This window comes from Lepisma saccharinum, chromosome 20 (assembly GCF_977018435.1).
Source record: "Lepisma saccharinum chromosome 20, izLepSacc3.1, whole genome shotgun sequence".
NCBI classification, from domain to species: Eukaryota; Metazoa; Arthropoda; class Insecta; order Zygentoma; family Lepismatidae; genus Lepisma; species Lepisma saccharinum.
In genome coordinates, this window is record NC_139248.1 from 2067106 (window position 1) to 2090018 (window position 22913).

General features: G+C 37.6%; 1 protein-coding gene across 1 annotated transcript in view; it reads right to left on the reverse strand.

Annotated features, from left to right (window-relative positions):
- The window catches only part of LOC146003628 (uncharacterized), a 34813-nt gene extending 12130 nt beyond the window's left edge, over positions 1-22683 (reverse strand). The window contains exons 1-3 of the mRNA XM_083141950.1: positions 22494-22683; positions 7244-7417; positions 1816-2345 (exon numbers count right to left, since the gene is read on the reverse strand). Coding sequence (XP_082998076.1) covers positions 1816-2345; positions 7244-7417; positions 22494-22640 — 851 coding nt within the window. The 5' untranslated portion in view covers positions 22641-22683. The remainder of the gene's footprint in view (positions 1-1815; positions 2346-7243; positions 7418-22493) is intronic.
- Between the last annotated feature and the right edge of the window lie 230 nt (positions 22684-22913).

A 22913-nucleotide genomic window follows, 5' to 3' on the forward strand; every position in this document is an offset into this window, starting at 1 on the left:
CGTTCTCTATCGGAAAAGAGAGAAAACTGAAATAGGGAGAGAGAGAGAGAGAGGGGGGGGAGGATTAGGCACAGGGCTACATGGTATTTAAAAATTCTGCTCGTTACATGAGTAAGTAAATTTGTATATTTGTCTACTTTATACAAGACATTTTGATAAATAGCAGTGGAAGTACACAAAACTTTGTACTTTCACTTGCAAACCACCTTCAAATTTGGAACTAATAGCAGGTAAATCAGGGTTATGCCTATACATGAAAAACCTGACTTTTTTAACCACTGGCAGCAGAGACCAAGGACAATTGTTTGTGGCATTTTTAATGAAATATGCATGCATACAATATTCGCCATATTATTGGACTCATTAGTTGAAAAAATGAAACACAGATTAACTCACTTTATGTAGAGAAATTTGACAGATTTAATGTTTTGTGATACACATTGCATTGTTACTAGGGTGACCATATGTCCCATTTTGACTGGGACAGTCCCATTTAGGAGAAGTGTCCATATTTTAAAAATCCTCAATATGTCCTGTTTTATAAAAATCTAAAAGTTAGCTCGAAAATTAAATCTAAATTTGTAACATTTCATGCTGAAAAGAAGTCGATGGAAGAAGAAGCGTACATGTAGTTTCAATGCGGGCCTGCACGAAGAATTTAAATTCCTGCGTCTCGACAGAAAATCGAAGACAATTCCTAATGAATGCGTGAATTCTAATATATTTTCTAATTCAGAAGAAGACAAAACAAAACCGTTCGATCAGTGGCAACTTGCAAGAGGAGTCGTGATGCAACTTCAAAAAGTCTGGAAAGAAAATAAAAATAAGGTGTGCTTGTCCAATAAATGGGTAGATTATTTGGTAAGTTAGAAGTGGATCGCAAAGTATGACGTCCTTCTGAATGTGATGGGAATTGTGTTGTGCTTGCCTAGTATAGTTATGAACACTTCTGGGTTGTAACGATTCAACTGAAAGCCAATTGCATCCTTACAATCCAGAAGTGTCCGTGACTGTATCCAATCCCGTTGAGCGTGAGTTGGAGAAGGGGGAGGAAGGCAGATTATGAACATTTCTCTCATTCTTCAATTTTAGCCTAGGCCTAACATCAAAGGCTGATCAGTGAGCTCACATTTTATTATTTTGATAATGGGAGATCATATTTTATTTGTTGTTTATAATGTATCATTTATGTGATCCATACTTTATCTAATAATAATAATAGTTTATTGATTGCAATTTTTCAGGTGGGGGTAAATGGACTTCCTTGAGAATTTTGGGTCAAAATATTATGGTCACCCTAATTGTTACACACTCCACAAGCTGTCAGTACTTCATATGACCACCTTTGGCTCTTTTTGAGCCCATTTTAATCATTGTTTGTGTACAATTCCTTTTCACTCTTCTTTCTAAACTTTAAACCACGTGGTTTATGAAATTACATGTTGCTCCAAAGATACAAATAAAGAATACCCTTACGACAACCAGAATTAATATTATTTCCTTTGCTATAACCAAAAAATAGCATAAGTAACATGGTAAACAATGTACGTATTGTTTTAGGCATTTTTGCAAACATGCAAAGAATCGCGTTGCCACCTATCTTGTAGTAAAAGAAAGGATTGTGGGAAACAAGATTATATCGAAGCAGACAAACAGTTTAATCCCATCAAAAGTTATAACAATCGTCAAATATATTTAATTAGAACACTTTCAAAACAAGGAAATGTGCTTCTTTTTTACAATGAGTCCAATAATTTGTCCAATACTGTATTTACACTTATCTTAAAGTTCAATGATGTAGAAAATGATGCTTACTTGGTTGGATCCAACACAACAGTACTCTGTGCAGCCAATCTGGTGTCTAAGGTGGCCGGTGCAGGCTCAGCTTGAGTTGTATAAGCAACTGCCGTGGCTTTAGGAGTTCCATCAGGCTGTATGAGGTCATCCTTGTACTTCAATTCCACCATCAGCAATATATCTTGGCAATCATCATCGCACTGTACTTCTGCTCCGTTTGTGGTGTGGATTTCGGCTCTTCCGCCAAATTCGGTGAGCCTCTCCTGGCCAGTGTCGATCACACGTCGTCTGGGATCGGCCTTCCCAAGGACTATCACCCCCTCCCCTGCCAGCTGGCCTGTGTGAACGGCCAGCGTGCTGTGCTCGACGGTCACCGTGGTAGGGACCTGGGTGAGCTCACGAGTTTGAACAATCCCTTGTTCTGGTTTATCTGGATCCTCCGTCGGCCACACACGTGTCGGCCTGGGTCCTAACATGGGAACGACTGTTAATGGATCATCTACCGTAAGACCAGTTTTATCTGTTTGGTCATCAGGTGGTGCTTGTGTCTGTAAAGAAGAGAAGTTTACTGTGTAAGAAAATTAAAATTTGAGTTATGTAGACTACTGTATTATCGCAATATGGTGAAGCCACAAAGTAATTGTACCTCAGAAAATAGGAAACTACAGGCTTCCTCCTCCCCGTGTTCACCCCTCCTGCTGTTATTGGTTAACTCTTTCTGGGCGAGCCTGAAGATACAGTTTTTCCCAGGAGTTTAAATTTAATTCTTGCTGTTTTTAAAACAATCAAAGAAAGTATGTTATTTAACATATCTTTCCTGTAATTTAAATCATCTGCTCTTTCCACAGATATATAATAGGTAACATTTTAGAAATTTTTTCTCGCATTTATGAACATTTTTCTGAAATAATTTTTTAAAGTAAAAAAAAAAATTAAAAATTAAAAGTTCCTGAAAACAGATTTTCAATACATGCTACAAAAATATTTAATGAAAAATTATCATAAAACTTCATGGTATTGAAATTGTCACTAAATGTGAAATATGAAGTGGAATGTTTGTAAAAAAAAATATATATTACATAATGTGCACATAAATTACTGAATGCTATTTTCAAGAGCATAAACAAAGTGTTACCTAATTCGACAAGAGTTCAGGTAATATTTAGGAACGAAGAAAACATGGCATCTAGTAGTTGGAATTTGAAAGAAGTGGCTACAACACACATGCACATGAAATGAAGTCCAATTATAGCCAGTTGTTAATTCACATTAGAATTTTATAGGGAACGATAGGATTCCTGTTACCACCTTACTGGACAAATATTGCATGATGGGCTACGCCTCTCACTCGTCCATAAAGGATTCCACTGCTTCCATGGCATAGCTTAAAATATGTTGGTGGATCAATAAACACATACTTCCCTTCAAGATCTTGCTCTCACTCAAACAGACCCATCATAACTAACTAACTCTCTAGCCTTCTTAAACCCGAAGGTTCATGGCTGCAGCAACACAGGCCTTCCATCTGTCCCTATCTTGAGCAAGATCTATATACTCTTTTCCATCTCTACCGATTTCCTTTAGGTCCATCTCCACGTTGTCCCTCCATCTTCGTCTTGGCCTTCCTATAGGTCTCTTACCATCAGGTTTCCCAACAAGAATCCTGTGAACTCCTCTTTCCTCTCCCATTCGTGCCACATGGCCTGCCCACCTAAGTCGTCTTGATTTAATTATTCTAATAATATCTGGACATGAATACAAATTATGTAGTTCTAAATTATGTAACCTTCTCCACTCACCTGTCTCCTCATCCCTTTTAGGTTCAAAGATTTTCCTAAGAATCTTGTTTTCAAATACTCTCAATTTATGTTCCTCTTTCAATGTAAGGGACCAAGTTTCACATCCATATAATACTACAGGCACAATTACTGTTTTGTATATTTTAACTTTTAATTTCTTAGATATTAAATGAGAAGACAAAAGTTTATGAAAAGAGAAGTAACATGCATTTCCTGAATTAAGCCTACTTTTTATTTCCTCTTTAATATAATTTTCATTTGTTAATATTACTCCTAAGTATTTGAATTTCGAAACTGGTTCAAACGAGTTGTTATCAATAATTAGATTTTGATTATTACCTAACAATTGGTTTCGGCCTGTAAGCATATATTTAGTTTTCTCCTTGTTAACTTCCAAACCTATCTCTTTAGCAGTTTTGAAAAATATTTTAGCATTATTCTTAATTGTATTTATATCATCCCCCAGTAAGTCTACATCATCTGCATATGCTAACAACTGAGTCATACCATTTAATTTTAGTCCTTCTTTAGTTTCTTTTACCTTCCTAACAGCATATTCTAAGGCAAAATTAAAGAGCAATGGAGATAATGAATCTTCTTTGTTTTAACCCATCATGAATTGAAAATTTGTCAGACATATTAATACCCACACGAATTTTGCTTTCTGTTTCACTCACTGGTGCATACTTTTATCATACTAACAAGCTTCTTAGGTATTCCAAACTCTACTAATATATTATATAATTTATCTCTTTTGACCGAATCATATGCTTTTTTGAAATCAATGAATAGCTGATGGACATTTTGATTATATTCCCACTTTTTTTCAAGTGTCTGTCTGATGTGAAAAATTTGATCTGTAGTTGATCTGTTACGTTTAAATCCACATTGATAATCACCTATAATTTCATTAGCATATGGGGTTAATCTTGTTAAAATAATGTTAGATAATATTTTATATGTTGTTGAGAGTAGAGAAATTCCACGGCAATTATTGCAGTTCATTTTATCACCTTTTTTAAACACAGGAACAATTATGGATTCTTTCCACTGTTGAGGGATTTCTTCTTTATTCCATATTAAACAAATTAATTTATGAATTTGACATATTAACAAATTTCCACCATATTTAATTAACTCAGCTGGTATTAAATCAATGCCAGGTGCTTTGTTATTCTTTAGCCTTTTAACAGCATCTTTAACTTCAGTCAAGTTAGGTTCTGGAACTAAAGGTTCTGCTGTGTGTACTTCATTTACTTCTGATTTATATCCTACATGAACATTTAAAAGGTCATTAAAGTAGTTCTTCCATCTATTTAGAATATCGCTTGGGTCAGCTAGAAAATCGCCGTCTTTATCTTTTATGAAGTTTACTTTAGGTTGCCACCCCTTTCTAAACTCATCTACACCTTTCTATAAATCTCTTGATATTTTTATTTATGCTGTTTGTTTCAATTTCGGTAATTTTACTTTTCAAGTCATCTCTTTTTTTACTTCTAAACGTGCTGTTAACTTCTCGCTTTATTCTATTATAATTGCTTAGATTTGTATCATCAGAGTTATTTAACCACCTAAGTCTAGCCTGATTCCTTATTTCTATTAGGTTATGACATTCATTATTAAACCATGGCTTACTTTTTCTTGGTTTATGGTATCCTATACTTTCTTTAGCTGCTGATTCTATTGCATTACGTATGTGCTCCCAATTCTTATTTACATCTGTTTCATTTATATTTTCATCATCATTTAAATCCTGCAAAACATCAAATCTATTTGACAGTTTAATTTGGTAATCTTTCTGAATTCTTTCATCAGCAAATTTTCCTGTATTAAATTTTAGAACTTTTAGATTTTTTTGCTAATGATTTATCACTGCGAGTCTTTCTCTTAATTTAGCAATTACTAAATAATGGTCACTGGCACAGTCAGCACCTCTATGTGTACAAACGTCAATTATACTAGTATGCCTTCTCTTATCAATGCGAATATGATCTATCTGATTATGAGTTTTACCATCTGGAGAAGACCAGGTATATTTATGGAGATCTTTATGTTTAAAAGTGGTACTTTTCACAATTAAATTCTTTGAGGTTGCAAAAGTAATCAATCTTATACCATTATCATTACTTAATTCGTGAAGTCTTTCTTTACCAATCGTGGGTTTAAATGTCTCTTCTTTGCCAATCTGTGCATTAGTCACCTAACAGAATTTTCATATCATACTGAGAAAATTTATCAAAGACTTGTTCTAACTCTGCATAAAAATCATCTTTATCTTCCGTTGGAGAATGTATGTTTATTAAAATAATTTTACACCACCTACCCTGTAAAACTGCATATGATATCCTATCATTAATAAATTCTACTGTTTTAAGAGCCGAGATAATTCTATTATTTATGAAAAAGCCTGTTCCAAAATTATGATTTTCAATACCACCATAGAAAAAAGTATATTTTTAGTTTTACAATTCCCTTCTCCTGGCCACCTAACTTCCTGGACAGCTACTACATCTAATTTATATTTAACTATCTCATTAACTGTACACTGAAATGCCCCAGGCCGGTAAAGGCTCAGAACATTCCAGGTGCCTAATTTAATATCCTTATTCCTAACGTAGATCTTATCCTTAGTCCAGGGACCTCCCAAAGTAGTCCCCACCCGGAGATCTGAATGGGGGGACGATTTTACCTCCGGAATATTTTACCTTGGGAACATCCATGGCCTTATATTGCTATTTCTTGCCATGTCTTGCACATGCAAGTAGTGCATGCACATGGCATGCACTACTTGCAATGTTATAAATAAAAACATCCCGGATTATCTGAGTGTAAAGCTTAAAGCCAGGAGTGAAACGCACTCATACTCCACCAGAAACGCCGCTAACCTCCATATACCTCGCTGCAGAACTTCTCTTTCGCAATCTTCATTCAGTTACATGGCACCTAAAATCTGGAATGCACTCCCGAACGAAATAAAGCAACTGAACTACAAACACTTTCGTAGGGCCGTATATGATTCACTGATTGATGATCAGAAGCAAAGTAAGACTACATATGATTAAAAACTGTTTCCTGTGAATTATTGAAAAAACTGGACCGAAACTAAGTTAATACATGTATATTATTATCTTTTCATTTATTAGAACACACGCACTGTATATATTTTGTCATCTGTTTTCTTTTTGTGATTTTCTTTGTGTAGTAGTAGTTTTTCTTTATAGTTTCTTTTATGTTATTTTACTTATGTAGTGTCTTATAATCTTAATGTATAATAATGTAGCTAGGTACTTTGCTACATTTTTCTTTGTCGGGTTAGGTGGTAGATCAGCATTTGCTGAACCTCGCCCAAGAATAAAGACCATTGAATTGAATTGAATTGAATTGAATTACAGTGCAGAGTTGTAAATCAGACCCATCATAATAATTACAAACAGTACTCCCTGACAACTAGCAAAAGGGGTGGAACAGTGGTGGACTGTTGCGACAGGGAAACTTCAGGGTCCTGGGTTCAAATCTAGGCCTGGCCATGGATGTTTTTGAGAGTCCATTCATCATATCGTCACTCATCTCAATCTTCGCAAGTTACGCAAAAGTGGCACAAAAAGCGAAGTAAAATAAAGCAGATGAATCAATCTAACTTTCAGTACCTGCACTTCTGTTGCATCTGTGCCCATGCCCTTGTCAGTGGGGAACCTCCCTTGGAGAATGCTCTCAAACTTGAACTCCGCTGCTAGGCACAGCTCCAGCAGTTCGTTGCACACCTCCAGTTTGGATACGCACGGCAGGCACAGCTGTTTAGGTTTCTCGTCCTCCTTGCGGACCTGTCAGAAAACGAAACATTTCTCTCTCCTTTAACTCTTACCACAATTTTGCTACTTCATGAATTACAACAGATAAAAAAAAAAATCTACGTGTGCTGGTAAAGGCATAATTATTAAGCTTATTTCATGTAAAAGCACAACAGCATTACCACAAAAGTTAACTCTAGTCCACTTCATGCTGGACCTACAGTTTCTGGTGTCTACAATTTTGTAAAAACAGAATGCCATGGCTTCTCCAAGTTTCTAGACTAAATCAGTGTGGTTCATGAACACTTACAACAAACTTGACCCACATTTAAAATACAGCATGACCGGCTTAAAAGAACAATAAAAAAAATCATTACGTGTAATATTTAACCAAGAGCACCTTAAGCCTTATGTACAAGGTAACCAAAAAAGTCCTTGCTGTTTTTGACGTCCCAATAATCATGCGCTCACAGACATGAAACGAAATGATGCACGTGCCTGCAAGTGATCGGGAGTTAGTCTGACCATTGACAGTCAGTACTACAGGCACGTTGCGCACACACAGCAGTCATAGCTCATCCAGTGTCGAAGAGAAATGGAGGTATCGAAGCAGCTTGTTCGCATGTGTTTGTTGTATGACTTTAAATTGGGCCTGTCAGCTGCCGCATTTGCCAGGCATTTGGGGAGAATGCCGTGAACGAACACACTGCCAGGTAGTTCCGTTCGTGAGATGTGAGCCTTTCGGATGAACCTCGCAGTGGACGACCACATTTGTTGGATGACGAGGGCCTGAAAGCAGCCATCGAGGAGGACAGTGGTCTAAAGTGTGATGAACTTGCAGAAAGGTTCCATGTTTCCGCTGAAACAGTGAGACTGCACCTGCAGTCTAAGGCAGCTGTTTCAATGTAATTCATGCAGATGCATCAGGTTTTTGCATCCTACTGGTGCAATTCATGCCTCCAGGAATAACGATTAATGCTGAAACCTACTGCCAGACTTTGAAACATCTTCGACGTGCAATTCAAAAGAAATGGAGGGACATGTTGTCACATGGAATCCACTTTATTCATGACAACGCCCGACCCCATTCAGTGAATGTCACCTAGGATCTGCTTGCACACTTTCAATGGGACATCCTTGAACATCCGCCATACAGCCCCGACCTCACACCCATCTGTTCCTGTACCTAAAGAAACATCTTGGTTCCAGATGAAGGCGACGGATTGTTACGATTCTGGGATACAAAATCCTGTTCCGCGTTTGAACAAATGTTTGGACAATGGTGGCACTTATGTGGAGAAATAACCTCTGTACCAGTGTATCCAGTGTAGCTTCAGTTGCGTGCAATACATTTCTTGTATATCTTAGTATATATTTAGTTTGTATCTTTACTTTCCTGACAAGCCTCGTAGATTGGTCATAAAAGAATTGAACATTACGTTAGTATGCATTATAATGGCCATTTTCGTTTGTGCTACCCACAAATCGCAAAACCAGTCTCTGGTTATTTACGCATTTCCTTATGGGAAATTGAAAAAAATATATGCAATTTTGTGCACATTTGTCAAACTGCAATTGCATAAATATGCCATGTACTCAAAGTTTCACAAAGCAAGTTCACATCATGTTTTCTGACAAATTTTTGTCCTAATACGTTATATTCAACAACAAGCAAAAAAGCCCATGTTAAATTTAAGCGCTTTTCATGGCAACCTTCGCCAAACTCCAGCGCCCTCTTTAGTACTGCAGGCTACCAACACGGTTTGCCACAATTGTTCACCAGAAATCACATTGCAAAGGACAATACTTGGCTCAATTACGTTATTTTCATGAGAATAAAGTATGATCAATGTGTATGATTCTGATTGTAATCAGTGGCGTAGCATGGACATTTCGGGTGGGAACGCCAAGTCCGAAGGAAGAGTCGGCCCTTTCTTGCTTAATAATTTACTTATGGTATTAGTCACCACAGGTATTATTTGCCTGAAGTAAGCTGGGTTTTCAATAAAACATCATCATTGCATGTTTTAGCTAGAAAATTAGATGCCTCACTATGCCACAGATGTTTTAAACTCTGGTGTTCTATACCTTTTTTTATATCTTTCTGCATGACGCAAGTCATTAAAAACCTACCTGAATCACAAGCGCCTCTGCACAACAGTAGACGTCATTGTTGTGGGTGATCCAACTACTGATTGATTTGGTTTATTTTACTTCACTTTTCTACCACTTTTGGTTAATTGCGAATATGAATATGAGTGATGATATTGATGAAGGGACACTGACAAAGAAGACCCGTGCTCACGCCGGGATTCGAACCAGGGACCTCTGTAGTCTTGGCGCACTGTGAAAGCAGAGTGGATGATCCAAATATTGTACACTCTACTGACGTAACAGTGCCGATTGGAAATTCAGACCACTGTTTATTACATCTTGAGAATGCTGATAAACATTTTAAAATAATTTTCTCCAGAGACCATTCGATGTTAAGAGTTTTCAAATGAATGCTAAACATTTCCATTCATACAATATTAAGTAGTTAGATAATAACAAAAAAATACAATAAAAAAATAATAGTTTTGTGGGTTAAGTGGTAGAGCAGCCACAGGCTGAATTTCTATCACGACGACTTCACCAACTTATTTGACAAAAACTGTGTCGATCTTTTAGTTTCTAATACACATCGCTGTTCGTGCGATAAATTATACAATGCAGGGGCCATTAAGAAGCAGTATATTTGAGATTGGTAAAGTTACGTCAGTCAATATTGGGTATTGTAGCATCACACAGCACGAGTTGCATGAGCGCGAAGAACCGGGTAGGAATTCTGCCGCTGTGGTCTGCTTCAGAAGGCAGGAAGGGTCACATGAACCAATCACGGTAGACCTCTCGTACGCCGGCGTAAGAGAGCATATTTACGGGCGTGCTGTAGAAATGGAAGCTTTCCCTCCATAAAGGCAGCAAGGAATATAGGAGTCCTGTACGCCGAACCTGCTTGGCATCCGGCCGGGAAAGGCATTGAAAAGAGATGCTAGAACGAGTGTTGAGAGTGGAGCGTTGCAAGCGGATCGCGAAAAATAGCCATTATAATGCCATGAAGGTCAAACATATATGAAATTAGTCACGTTTTACTTTATAATCGCAGCATTTAAGCATTTTTGAAATTTTAAATCTGGGAACGCCGGGCATACTATAACGCTACGCCACTGATTGTAATATAACTAATTATGAAGGACTTGACCACTTTCCCATCCCACTGGATTGCTCAATAATTAGAAGAATTGACATGTCTGAGCATCTGTGCAATGTTTTTCTCGCATTTTGATCACTTTTCGTATCTTTACCTTTCCTTTCCGAGGGATGGTAACACTTAGCTCATTTCATGAATGAGGCAATCTGCCTTGTTGTACAGTCATGGACACTCTTGGGTTGTAATGAGTGCACTGAAAGTTAATGGAATTGTTACAACCCACAAGTGTCAGTGACTGTACATCTCAAGTTGCACATATTTGCCTTGTTCTTGGTTCATAACCGCAATATAAAAATTTAAGCAATGAGTTACTACTTCATTATGCAAATTAATTTGCAAACACGATGATTTAAGTAAGTCTTGAAGCTTTCCTGGCAATGAATGATGAAAAGATTCCAAGCTTTCGAGAGCTAACACCACTTCTCATCCCAGCTCTCGAAAGCTTGGAATCTTTTCCACAACAATGTAAAACGGCAAAAGTACTCCAAGATGGTAGGTTTTCACTTACACATGCCATATTTTTGGATCAATTATCTCAGTCATTTGTGTTTTCCATGTGCTGAAATCAATTTTTTTTACGCAAACATCAAAATCTGTCAATTAAAAGAAAAAATCAACATAATTCCTGATGGAGTACAGACAGTGGGTTGATGACCCCCAAAATTATTTAATTGAGGCCTGCTAATGACGAATCTGAAGTTAAAATTTGTCGGAAACGTCCAGAAATTGCAAAATAATTGCAAACCATTGACGTGTGGTTAGGTTAGGCAAACATAGTTAAAATTTTGTGTCGTGGTAGTATCAGGATCTAGAAATTGCAAAATAATTGTGAACCATTGACGCTAAACCCATGAACCATTGACGTGTGGTTAGGTTAGGCAAACATAGTTAAAATTTCGTGTCATGGTAGTATCAGGAATATATATATTTGCTTGTGAAACAAAAAATTTCGCGAAAATCGACAGTTTCCATTCCAAAAACTGACGGCTTATTTTAGTTTATTTTGCAATTTCTAGACGTTTCCGACAACTTTTAACTTCAGATTCGTGATTAGGAAGCCTCAATTAGTGAGTATGCCAAATATGAAGAAAATCTGAGAGGAGTCCGGTCATCTTATTTTACCCATAAATTGGACTTTTTCGAAATTTAAACTATGTTGTTTAGCTTCAGGAAGGTTCCAAATACCTTCTACGTTCATTCCCACTATGCTAAGATATTTGCTGTCGCTTCTATCAACGGAGAATGCCTTGGACATGGTAAGGTGATTTTTAAGTTGTTTTCTTTTCAGCACAAATAACTTTCTTTGGAAAACCAAACAGTGCTCATTACTTTAACCTTTCGGGATGGCATTTGTTATTGATGCAATGTGGTGCCAATGTCTATTCCTTGCTTTGACTCTCCTCCACCACCATAAGTTCAAGTAATTCCACTAAAGGTTTGTCAGTGGCAAAGGTTTCGAACAATGAATGTCAGTGAATGTTGTACCTTTACAACATGCACCTTCTCGTGTAGTATTTAATATTTGGTGGTTGTACTTTTTGCGAGCGAATTTGTTTTATTCTACATGTCACATGGATTAGATACAAGTGAAATTGATCGATTTCTTCAAGAATCTTCGAACGAGGAGAACGGTGTAGGTTTAATTAGTGACTTAGATGAAGTTGAAAGTGTCCTGAGTGAAGAAAATACTGGGTGTAACATTCTCAAGAAGCAGCCTGCCCAGAAATAAAACATTTGTTAAGAGTGTGTGGATGGTAAATTCTCTTGTATTCTTTAAAAAACATTGTCGCCAACAAACATAAAAAAATATAATAGTAGAATTGGTGTTTTAAGGCGATCTCCTACCCCGGTGAAGGTCTGAGCATTTTCAATGTAAGCTTATGGGATGTTTTCGGTATTTTGGTCACGATTATCTCGAGAACCAGTCAACAAAAATTTTCCAAATTTTGATTGAACACTGAGAAAGGATGTTTCTAGAGACCCACTGATTAATATTTTCATTTTTTGCATCAACGTCCTGAAAATTAATTAATTCATTTTACTCTATTTCCACTTTTCTTGACACAGCAACCCTGCAGAGCCCAGTCGGCTGGTTCCTCACGGACCCTCGTTCCTGACTAATGAGCTGGGAGGAGAAGGGAGGGAGGCCCGAGGATAACTCACCAGATATTTTCGAGCTGTAGAAATCTGCTTCAGGTATAAATATCCAGGGAGGAAAGCTCTCGGAAGATTTAACTGAGTATTTTTGAAATTATAGGGCTAACTTGAAAATGGACAAAAGAAAGTGTTCAGGAATGCGAATAGAATCAGCACAGATATATATTCACTTAGTCCTGAGTATGAAATTTCTCGAAGTACCGGGATGGCGAAAGTATGCTGTAAAGCATTGCTGTTCTCAAGGAGGGGTTGAGGGCAGCATATTCCCCAGTATCTCAGATGTCAAGAAGAGAAATAAATTACACAATGTCCATTTCAAGAATATTTCGGCAAAAATAAAGCGCAGGTTAAGTAGTTCATGAATATCTGGATAATGAACTTCTAACAATTGTATAGATCAGTCTCCCACCCCATCCATGACCAATAGCGCGTCCCCCCCATAGATCATGCCATAATTCCCATAAAGTATTTTATTGCGACACTCTCCTATTACTGAAAGTCATTTTTTAAGATTTACTGAATAATTTACTTGATCTGCCCCTTCTCCAAATTATTCCTTTTCTTCATCTTGGAACCAATTATAGTGAGTTGAATTAATTACTAATCAAGTATGTTCCTCTCCGCCTCATCGCACACATTGCACAACGATGTCCTTTTTATACATATATTTTAGAAAAATATATTGAATTTTATGATAGTGAAAGGAAAAATATTCCTCGCCAAGAATTTAGATGGGGCGGTCTGCGTCATTATCCCCTCACGCGCGAAGCGCCTAATAATCCGGGAGGAGGGGGAGACCCAAGAGAATAAAACCCAGATGCACTCGACCTGCATGCAACCGGTTTCGGGTATATGTAACAGGGGAAAGACCCCTCAAGATCAATCTTGGTATTTCTTTTTCTAAATTGTGGACGGGAAGTTTCGGAGCAAACGTTTGATGAATAGAAACAGAATAATCGCAGATAGTGTATATTCGTTTAGTGTGGAATATGAAATTACTGTGCTGCAAACAGTGCTTCCGGCAAGGAGGGGCTGCGGGCGGCGGCATATTCCCAAGAATACAGATCAATTGCGCTAAATCAATTTCAATTTCAAAAATATTTCAACAACGACCAATATATTGTTTTGTACCGTGGTGGAGGATTCTCCCCGATGGCACATTGTTAGCTTCATCGCCTTGTAATCAAGGCGTCCCTGGTTTAATAACCGGTGGAGACACATAGTAGTTCGGATCCCACTTTAAGCTGTAGGCCCAGTCCCGATTAGCTTTACTATGCATAAAATGCAATTAAATCAATGTTTCATGGTCGCAAGAGTGTAAAACATCTGAGTCACATAAAATATAACATTTAGCTTGAATTAACAATGTTACCTTCTCAAAGCATTTAAATAGAAATGGCATATGCATGGTTTCGTTACACATTCCAACTTTAGGCCAAAACCTAAATAGTTTTACTAAATTAAAAAAAATTACTCTCAAAAGAGGAACACTGAAAAATTTGTTTAAAAGCAGATTTTCATGCCCCAAATATCGTACTAACAATAATATTACATACGCGTGTATGCATAATCACACAATAGCAGTAAAGTGGAAAATAAAATACGAAAATTGTATTTATTTTAACTCCACATACATACATGCACCTCCATAAGTGTGTTATGTATTATGTATCTGCATGTCTGTGTTAACTTATATTTCTGTTATTGGCCTGCAACCGTGGTGGAGTGGTTGGCACAGCGCTCTACGACGCCATGGGTCCTAGGTTCGAATCCCTGCCTGAGCATGGATGTTCTTTGTGATTGTGCCTTCATCAATTTCACAATATCATCACTCATCCTCATTTTCGCGATTAGCCAAAACTGGATTAAAAGCGACGCGAAATAACAAGAAATCAAAATGATCCGTAAATATGTTTCATGCTTCAGGACGTACTGGTAACCTTCATTTTTCACCCCCTGGAAGTTTTTTTGCCCTAGTCCATGTCTATGCAAGAATACGTTTATCTACGAATACGACAATTCTATTTATTACGTAAGGCATTATACAATATACCCCAAGGAAATATCATTATTTACGAGATTTTCTTCTCTCAGAAGATGTAAAATTGGGTTTTCATGTTGTTGTTTTTCCGTGAAGCACTGTTCTTCCATCGAGTAGCTAATCTGGAGTACGTACATTTAAATCTTCTTACACATCTCACTATGTCCGAACAAACTGTCGTACAACATGATTTTTACTCGCCAAAAGTCGTACCATTTGTTTTTATTGCGCTTTCTGTCCTGCCAAGACAAGCAGAATGTCCTATTGCACATGAAATACATATATAACAGCGATGTACGTAACGTATCTAACCGTTATGGCCAGGGTGCAACGAAAAGTTTGGGGCTGGCAAGTGAGCTCAAATTTGTTTGTAAAAAGAAAGAGTGTCCCGCAAGTACGATCATTTTTACAGCACAACCAATAGATGTAAATATGGACGCCGTGTGGGCAGGCCTTAGTGTGGGAATGGGATTTTCTCAAACAGAAGAATTTTTCGCCGTACTGCAGTCACCCTACATGTCCAATGCAACATATCAAAAATATGAAAAACGAGTAGGTGATTTCATATGTGATTTAAAACTAGAAACTATAATAAAAAACATTGAACATGAAAAGAATGCAGCAAAAATGAGTCAAGACATCACAGAGTTAGGTGAACCAAAAATTAGCGTTATTGTTGATGGTGGTTGGTCTAAACGATCTTATGGTCATGGATTCGATGCTCGGAGCGGTGTAGCTGTGGTGATTGGAGCGAAGACGAAGAAAGTGCTCTTTGCCAGCGTACGGAACAAATACTGTGTTATTTGCCAATTGGCAAAAATGAAAAATGAGTCGCCAAGGGAACACGCATGCAATGCTAATTGGAGTTCTTCCTCGTCAGCAATGGAAGCTGATATTATTGTTGAAGGCTTGACGTGGTTGCATAAGGAGCATGGCATAATATGCGATAGAATCATTGGAGACGGAGATTCGTCTGTAATGACTAAAATACAAGAAAATGTTCCATACGCCAGACTGGAAAATTTGAGGAAAATAGAGTGTTCAAATCATGCTATTAGAAATTTTCGAAGGAAGTTGCACGCATTTGCAGACAACACGAAAATGTTTCCGGGGAAAGAGGGCTTGAAGGGAAGGAAGTTACTGAAATCAAAAATAGAACACTTATCATCTCAGGCACGTCAAATCATCACCGAGTCCGGTTCAGAAGTTCTGAAAGGAGAAAAGACTGAGGATGAAATTCAGCAAAATTTCAATAATTCTGTGAATGCCCTGAAAATTGCCCGTCTTCATCCGACGATAACACAGTGCCAGTTTTGGAGAAGGCTGGGATGTTTACAATAATTGAAGAAGCAATAATCTGACTTATTGCATTAAGTGATTCGCTAATATATAACAACACAAACAATGCGGCCGAAAACTTCATGTCAACAGTTATAAAATTTACCGGGGGAAAGAGAATTGACTTTTCTCGAGGTCAAAGCTACACCAGAAGAGTATCGGCAGCTGTCTTATCCCACAGTTCACCGGGCAATGAATGGCAAAGAAAACAGTACAAGAGAATGCACAAGAAAAACCCTTCATCTCCAATGGCGAGACTTATTATTAAAAGAAGCAAAAAGCTCTTGAGAAATAAGGAACATTTCACATCAAGAAGATCATTATTTCAGAAGGGCACCAGTGACATTGTCAGTAACTTTAGTGCAAGACAAAATTTGCAAAAAAAGAACACAGAGAGAGATTTAGATTACGGTGCCTCGGACATTACAGAACAACAGTTACGGAATCTTTGCGAAGAATATTACAATAATAAGGTTGACATTGGAAAGGACAAGATTACGGATATTGAACGACTTACCAGAGAACAATCAACTTGCAAACAATGGAAAGCAGAAAGACGGATCAGAGTAACTGCCTCAAACGTAAAGAAAATAGCTTGTAGACGAGCAGGCACTTCAACATCGCCACTCGTCAGAAATTTATTATATCCACCATTCCTCCCTGGTAACGCTATAGCTTGGGGTAAAGCCAACGAACCAATTGCCAAAGAGCAATATGAACAAAAGTTTTCAGTCTCCATAAAAAATTGTGGCCTATGCATCGACGAATTCCATCCATTTCTTGCAGCATCCCCCGATGGAGTAGTCACATGCAATCAAAATTCCTATCTCATAGAAATAAAATGTCCATATGCAGCCCGTTATTGTAAGACCATTGCTGAGGCCACCCAAAACATCAAGAGTTTTCCACTATCTGTTAGCAACAGTGGTGATTTATATCTTCCCAGAAACCATCAATATTTTTACCAAATTCAAACACAGTTACAGTGTTGCAACATGGAAAGATGTGATTTAGTGATGTATATCCCTAGTGATTTGAAAGTTCTGACCATAACTAGAGATAGAGATTTCATGCGACAGATTATGGACAAGTTGCAAAGATTCTACAATGAATGCTTGCTGCCGGAAATTGTAGATTCTCGTGTAGAATGAGGATTACAAATCCGCGAACTAAAAACGAATGTAGTACAAACTGAGAAGAGACAAGAAAATAGCTGAACCTTGCAAGTTTTCAGTTCTTCCTATTTTAGGAACCTTTATGTCAAGTGAATAATTCAAAATGAATTTTATAGACTACACAAACTGTTAAATTCCATCAGAACTATGACATCTAGTCTTCAATATGTATATTTGTGTTTATTTCATGTTATAGTGTGTAATGAATTGTTCGGAAAGAGCCATTAAAGTGCCCCTTGCCATTTTACGAATATTTATATGAAGTAAATAATTTAAATGAATTTTATAGACTACACAAACTGTTAAATTCCATCAGAACTATGACATGTAGTCTGCAATATGTATATTTGTGTTTATTTGTGTGTTATAGTGTGTACTGAATTGTTCAAAAAGAGCCATGAAACTCCCTCTTTTCCATTTTACGAATATTTATATGAATTAAATGAATTCTATAGACTACACAAACTGTTAAATTTCATCAGAACTATGACATGTAGTCTTCAATATGTATATTTGTGTTTGTTTGTGTTTTATAGTGTGTAATGAATTATTCGGAAAGAGCCACGGAACTGCCTATTGCCATTTCACGAACATTTATATGAAGTAAATAATTTAAAATGAATTTTATAGACTACACAAAGTGTTAAATTCCATCAGAACTAGGACATATAGTCTTCAATATGTATATTTGTGATTATTTGTGTGTTATAGTGTGTAATGAATTGTTCGGAAAGGGCCATGAAACTGCCTATTGCCATTTTACGAACATTTAGCTATATGAAGTAAATAATTTAAAATGAATTTTATAGTTTACACAAACTGTTAAATTCCATCAGAACTATGACATGTAGTCTGCAATATGTATATTTGTGTTTGCTTGTGTTTATTTGTGTTATAGTATGTAATGAATTATTCAAATAGAGCCATGAAACTGACTCTTGCCATTTTACGAACCTTTATCTGAATTAAATTAATTCTATAGACTACACAAACTCGTTCCCTCAGAACTATGACATGTAGTCTGCAATATGTATATTGTGTTTGTTTGTGTTTATTTGTGTATTATAGTGTGTAATGAATTGTATGGAAAGAGCCATGAAACTGTCCTTTGCCATTTTACGAACATTTATATGAAGTAAATAATTGAAAATGAATTTTATAGATTACACAAACTGTTCAATTCCAACCGAACTATGTCATGTAGGCTGTGACACACACACATATTTATGGGTGTCGGAACCAGAAAACAGAGGCAATGAATTTGATGGTCTGGCTGATCATGCGTCACCCAATTAAAAAGGCAATGTGGCAGGCCCTGGCCCATAGCTGTCGCACCATCGAGTTTACATATGCCTGTAGTTTTAGTTTCTGTGTGTGTGTCGGATTATGTTTATTCATCTTCCAAACCTTTGGAAAGCACTCGACGGGAGAAACATGATACTTCGGTGGTGATTCTCAGAATTTGACCCCAGCTGGCAGGCCCTTCCAGTTTCTCCACCGCTGGAAACCGGCGATCTGGTGGTAGGAGGGAAAATGCCAGAAGTAAACAATAATAGCTGCAGAAAACAGATCGAGGTTGAGAAAAAGGATTTCTGATGTTTTACAGGCTTGCAAGAGCCGACGTGGTCTATTTTGTCTACCCCCGTCGCGAACCTGTGAATGCAGCGTGCTGTGACGCCAGAGTCCCGGGTTCAAATCCCAGTTCGGACATGGATGTTTGTGATTGTTTGTCCTCAATGAACAAGTCAAGATTTGACATCAATTGAGATGAGTTTTGTGTGAGGAAAGCTGCCCCTTAGGGGCTTCACTTTAATAAAAATAAAATAAAAAAGGATCTGACTGCCATGCGAAAGACCCGGGTTTGATTTCCGGGTAGGTGATCTAAGGTTGGAGTTTTTCCGGCCTTGTACCCATATAAAGCGGCTCTGGGGCTGCCCCAGCCTCAAATCAATGGGTACCTGGGGGGGGGGGGGCTAAAAGCTGCAGTAGTATGGGGCTGATCACCACCTCCAAAATGGTCCAGTCCGAGAATGTGTGGGGTCCTATCCCCACATCCTCTAAATGTGCCTTCATGCCACAGTGGTACGCACAGGTAACTTTATCTTTTTATAGTGTTTGCAATGGAATTGAAATATTAAAATATTATACTGGCATAAATAGGCTACTTGTATTTTGTGCATGAAATGTTTCATTGCATTAGTGATAAGAGCTTTCAAAATGATTGATTTAATAGTTAATTGGTTCTAATGTAGCCATTATGTAAAATTCATACATCCACAACCCGAAATCCGGACAGTCGGGCCGACCTGCGTGCGAAGTGATTAGCATAGCATGCTAAAACGCCGGGTGTCCTGGGTTCGAATCCCGGCCACGGCGTAGAAGTTTTTTTTGTGAGTTGCCGTTCAACAATTTCATCTAATACGCATTCTTCATTATTGTTGCAATTATCCAAGTATCAGAAAGCGACGAATAATAACAAAATTAATCAGTCAATCAACGGACACTCGGTTCTAGGATCAGATCCAGGTACCCGGTTCCGGTTAATCCGAACTTTATATTGTTTGCCATCTCTAGTATATACGTATGTAATCATGTATTATTTATACGCGGATCTTCCCGATGCCGTAGTGGTTACGTTGTCGTCTTGTAATCAAGGAATCCCGAGGTCGATACCCGGTGCAGGCACATTGTGGTTCGGACTCCACTTTAAACTGTAGGTCCAGCCCTGGCTAGCCTTTCTGTGCATAAAACAAATTTAAAAACAAACTCTACATTTATTTATGCATATATAGTATGGTCCGTTATCTACATTTATAATGGAAGAATAGTGTGTTTTACAATAATAAAAATAATGTAGTAACCAGCCCTGTTACGGAAACGCCACTGCTTTAGAAACATATTTGTCTCTCAGACTCAAACTCTCGGACCAAATTCCAACTTCATATTTTTCTTGGTCCTGAACACACTTCACCAATTTCATGCCACCACTTCCAGTCCATAATTTAAAAGCTACCCAGTTAAAAGCCAAAATACATGTTGCTTTCTTTTCATCTTCTAAACCTGTTGTGTGTTGGGGCGAAACCACCCGCCGTGTTCCAAACCCTCTTTCTACAAGGTCATTAGGCGACCGCGAGCAGATGCAGTGAACCTGCCGGCCGGCAACAGGGTTGCCCTGTCAAGAAAAGTGAAAAAAAAGTCTGATATTTCACAAATAAAATGAATTAATTAATTATGGGGACGTTGATGCAGAAAATGAAAATATCGATCAGTGGTTCTCTAGAAACATCCTTTCTCAGCGTTCAGTTAAAATTTGAAAATTATCTGTCTACTGGTTCTCGAGATAATCGTGACTAAAGTTACGCCCATAAGCTTACATGGAAAATTGCTCAAACCTTCGCCGGGGTAGGAGATCACCTTAAGTCCACTTTATGCACACATAGGCTGATCGGGACTGAACCAATAGTTTAAAGTGGGATCAGAACCACTGTGTACTGTGCCTCTAAAATTAATAAAATAATCTCACCCAGCAAAATTAATTAAAAAAATTAATAATAAAAAAATATAATATTTATGTAAAAACAAAAAAGTCAAGAAATACATTATATATTAAACATGTAAAAGCAGCTAATTTGAATATGTTGCAAAAGCACAACATGAAATAAACGTGCATACCGGAAGGTTATGGTTAAGGAAGGTTCAAGGATTGCCAAAATTCTATGATATTAGTCTTTCTGATAGGAGAAATTGAAAAAAAAAAATCATAAAACAATCGGGACCATTAACGATCTGTTTCCCATGTATGCATCCTATAATAAGTAGGTAATTCATACATAACTGGTGTCAGGCATTAACATGAGGGCAAATACCAGAGTTGTCCCTCTTTGTGATGTCTCAGTACCACTATGCATTTATGTATTAACATCAAAATCCCAAGCTCCATCGTAGATACTTAGGGGGTATAAATTGTGGGAATTTTACAGCATGGTGTAATGATTCCATAACAGCATTTCTTTTTTTGGTAACTGTCTGTTATATCGGAGACACATTTCTTCATTTTTACAGAAGAATTTACTAACCGATATGAGTTTCTGTAGAATTTTGAAAGTTCGTGGAGGTATTTTCTCACCGTAGAATGCGCACAACAAGAAATAAGCACTTTTGATATAATAAACTTACATTTTGTGCAATGCCATTGTTTCAATTAAGTACCTGCAAATGGCGCGAGCGTTGAAAGTCATGCGGTCTCGCCAGTGTTTCCAAACATGCCTTGTTTTAACTATGCTTACCTAACCTAACCTTGCCAGAAATGGTCTGTGTGGCTATCATGAATGGTTTTTGGGGCTATCAGACAATGGTTCGTGGGGCTATTGTGAATGGTTTTTGGGGCTATCTGACAATGGTTCGTGGGGCTATTGTGAATGCTTTTTGGGGCTATCCATGAATGGTTTGTGATGACATAATGAACACAAAAGTATGTATTTTTCGGTTAAGAAAGTTGGAAACACTGCACACCCACTCCAAATCGACAAAACACAAGCACGACGCGCGATGATCCACAGCTGTGCGCGCCATATTGTATGTTCCGCAACGGAGGAAAGGAACCAAAAGAATTACTTGTAATGCGAAAAATCGAAGTTATTTTCGTGTAAAAAGCATAATGGCACCTTCAACTATGTTCCGCAATACACAATTGGTACGTACGAACCATCCGAAACACAAGATATCCGATTTTAATGTGTCTCCGATATAACAGACATTTACCTTTTTTTGTTTTTACTGTAGTGTATAATTGCGTTAGGTTACTGAAACATTTGTTTTATCCTCACCCTTCTACAAAAACAGCAGTCTAGTTCGAATGCACATTTACAGAAAAGCTGATGTTCGGAAGAATTGCATCGAGTATTTGCATTAGCACAGAAACGAGTGGTGGAGTATAGCAACACGCAGCCTTCTTGAAAGAACTAATTGATTAACATTTTACAACAAATCATTATATACTAATAAATGACAACAATAAAATTAAATAACTGTGACGTCTTGGAATTTCTTTCTCCCTCTACTACGGCCAAATACGAAGACGCACCGCATATACTGTCAGAAAAATGGTAGACAGTCTTTTGCATACGACAAAAAAAAAATTACACTTACCACTATCGGTAAGCACTTGTTAATCTTCAGATCCAATCTGACTCTTTCACCTTCTTTTCCAAACATAGGAATAACGAAGTCGCCGACATTAGCACACAAACGACACACATTTGGTGCAAAAGTTGATTCTGCTTCTCCCCACATCATAGGTTTCACCTTCACTCATCACAGATCACTACCATAGTCAGTGTTGCCAACAGACTTTTAAGAAACGTCAAATAGAATGCAGAAAAGTCTTTTGCATGCCAGCTGTGCCAGAGAGCTCTGTAGTTGTGCACAGGGTGCGAAATCCTGGGGGGATTTTCCTCACCAACAAACTAGGCCTCAAAAATCCCGCCACCCAAAATTTCAGGGGGGAGAGTTTTTGTTACAACAAACAAAAGATAAGCAATTACTCTTAATTTCAAATATACTGTACTA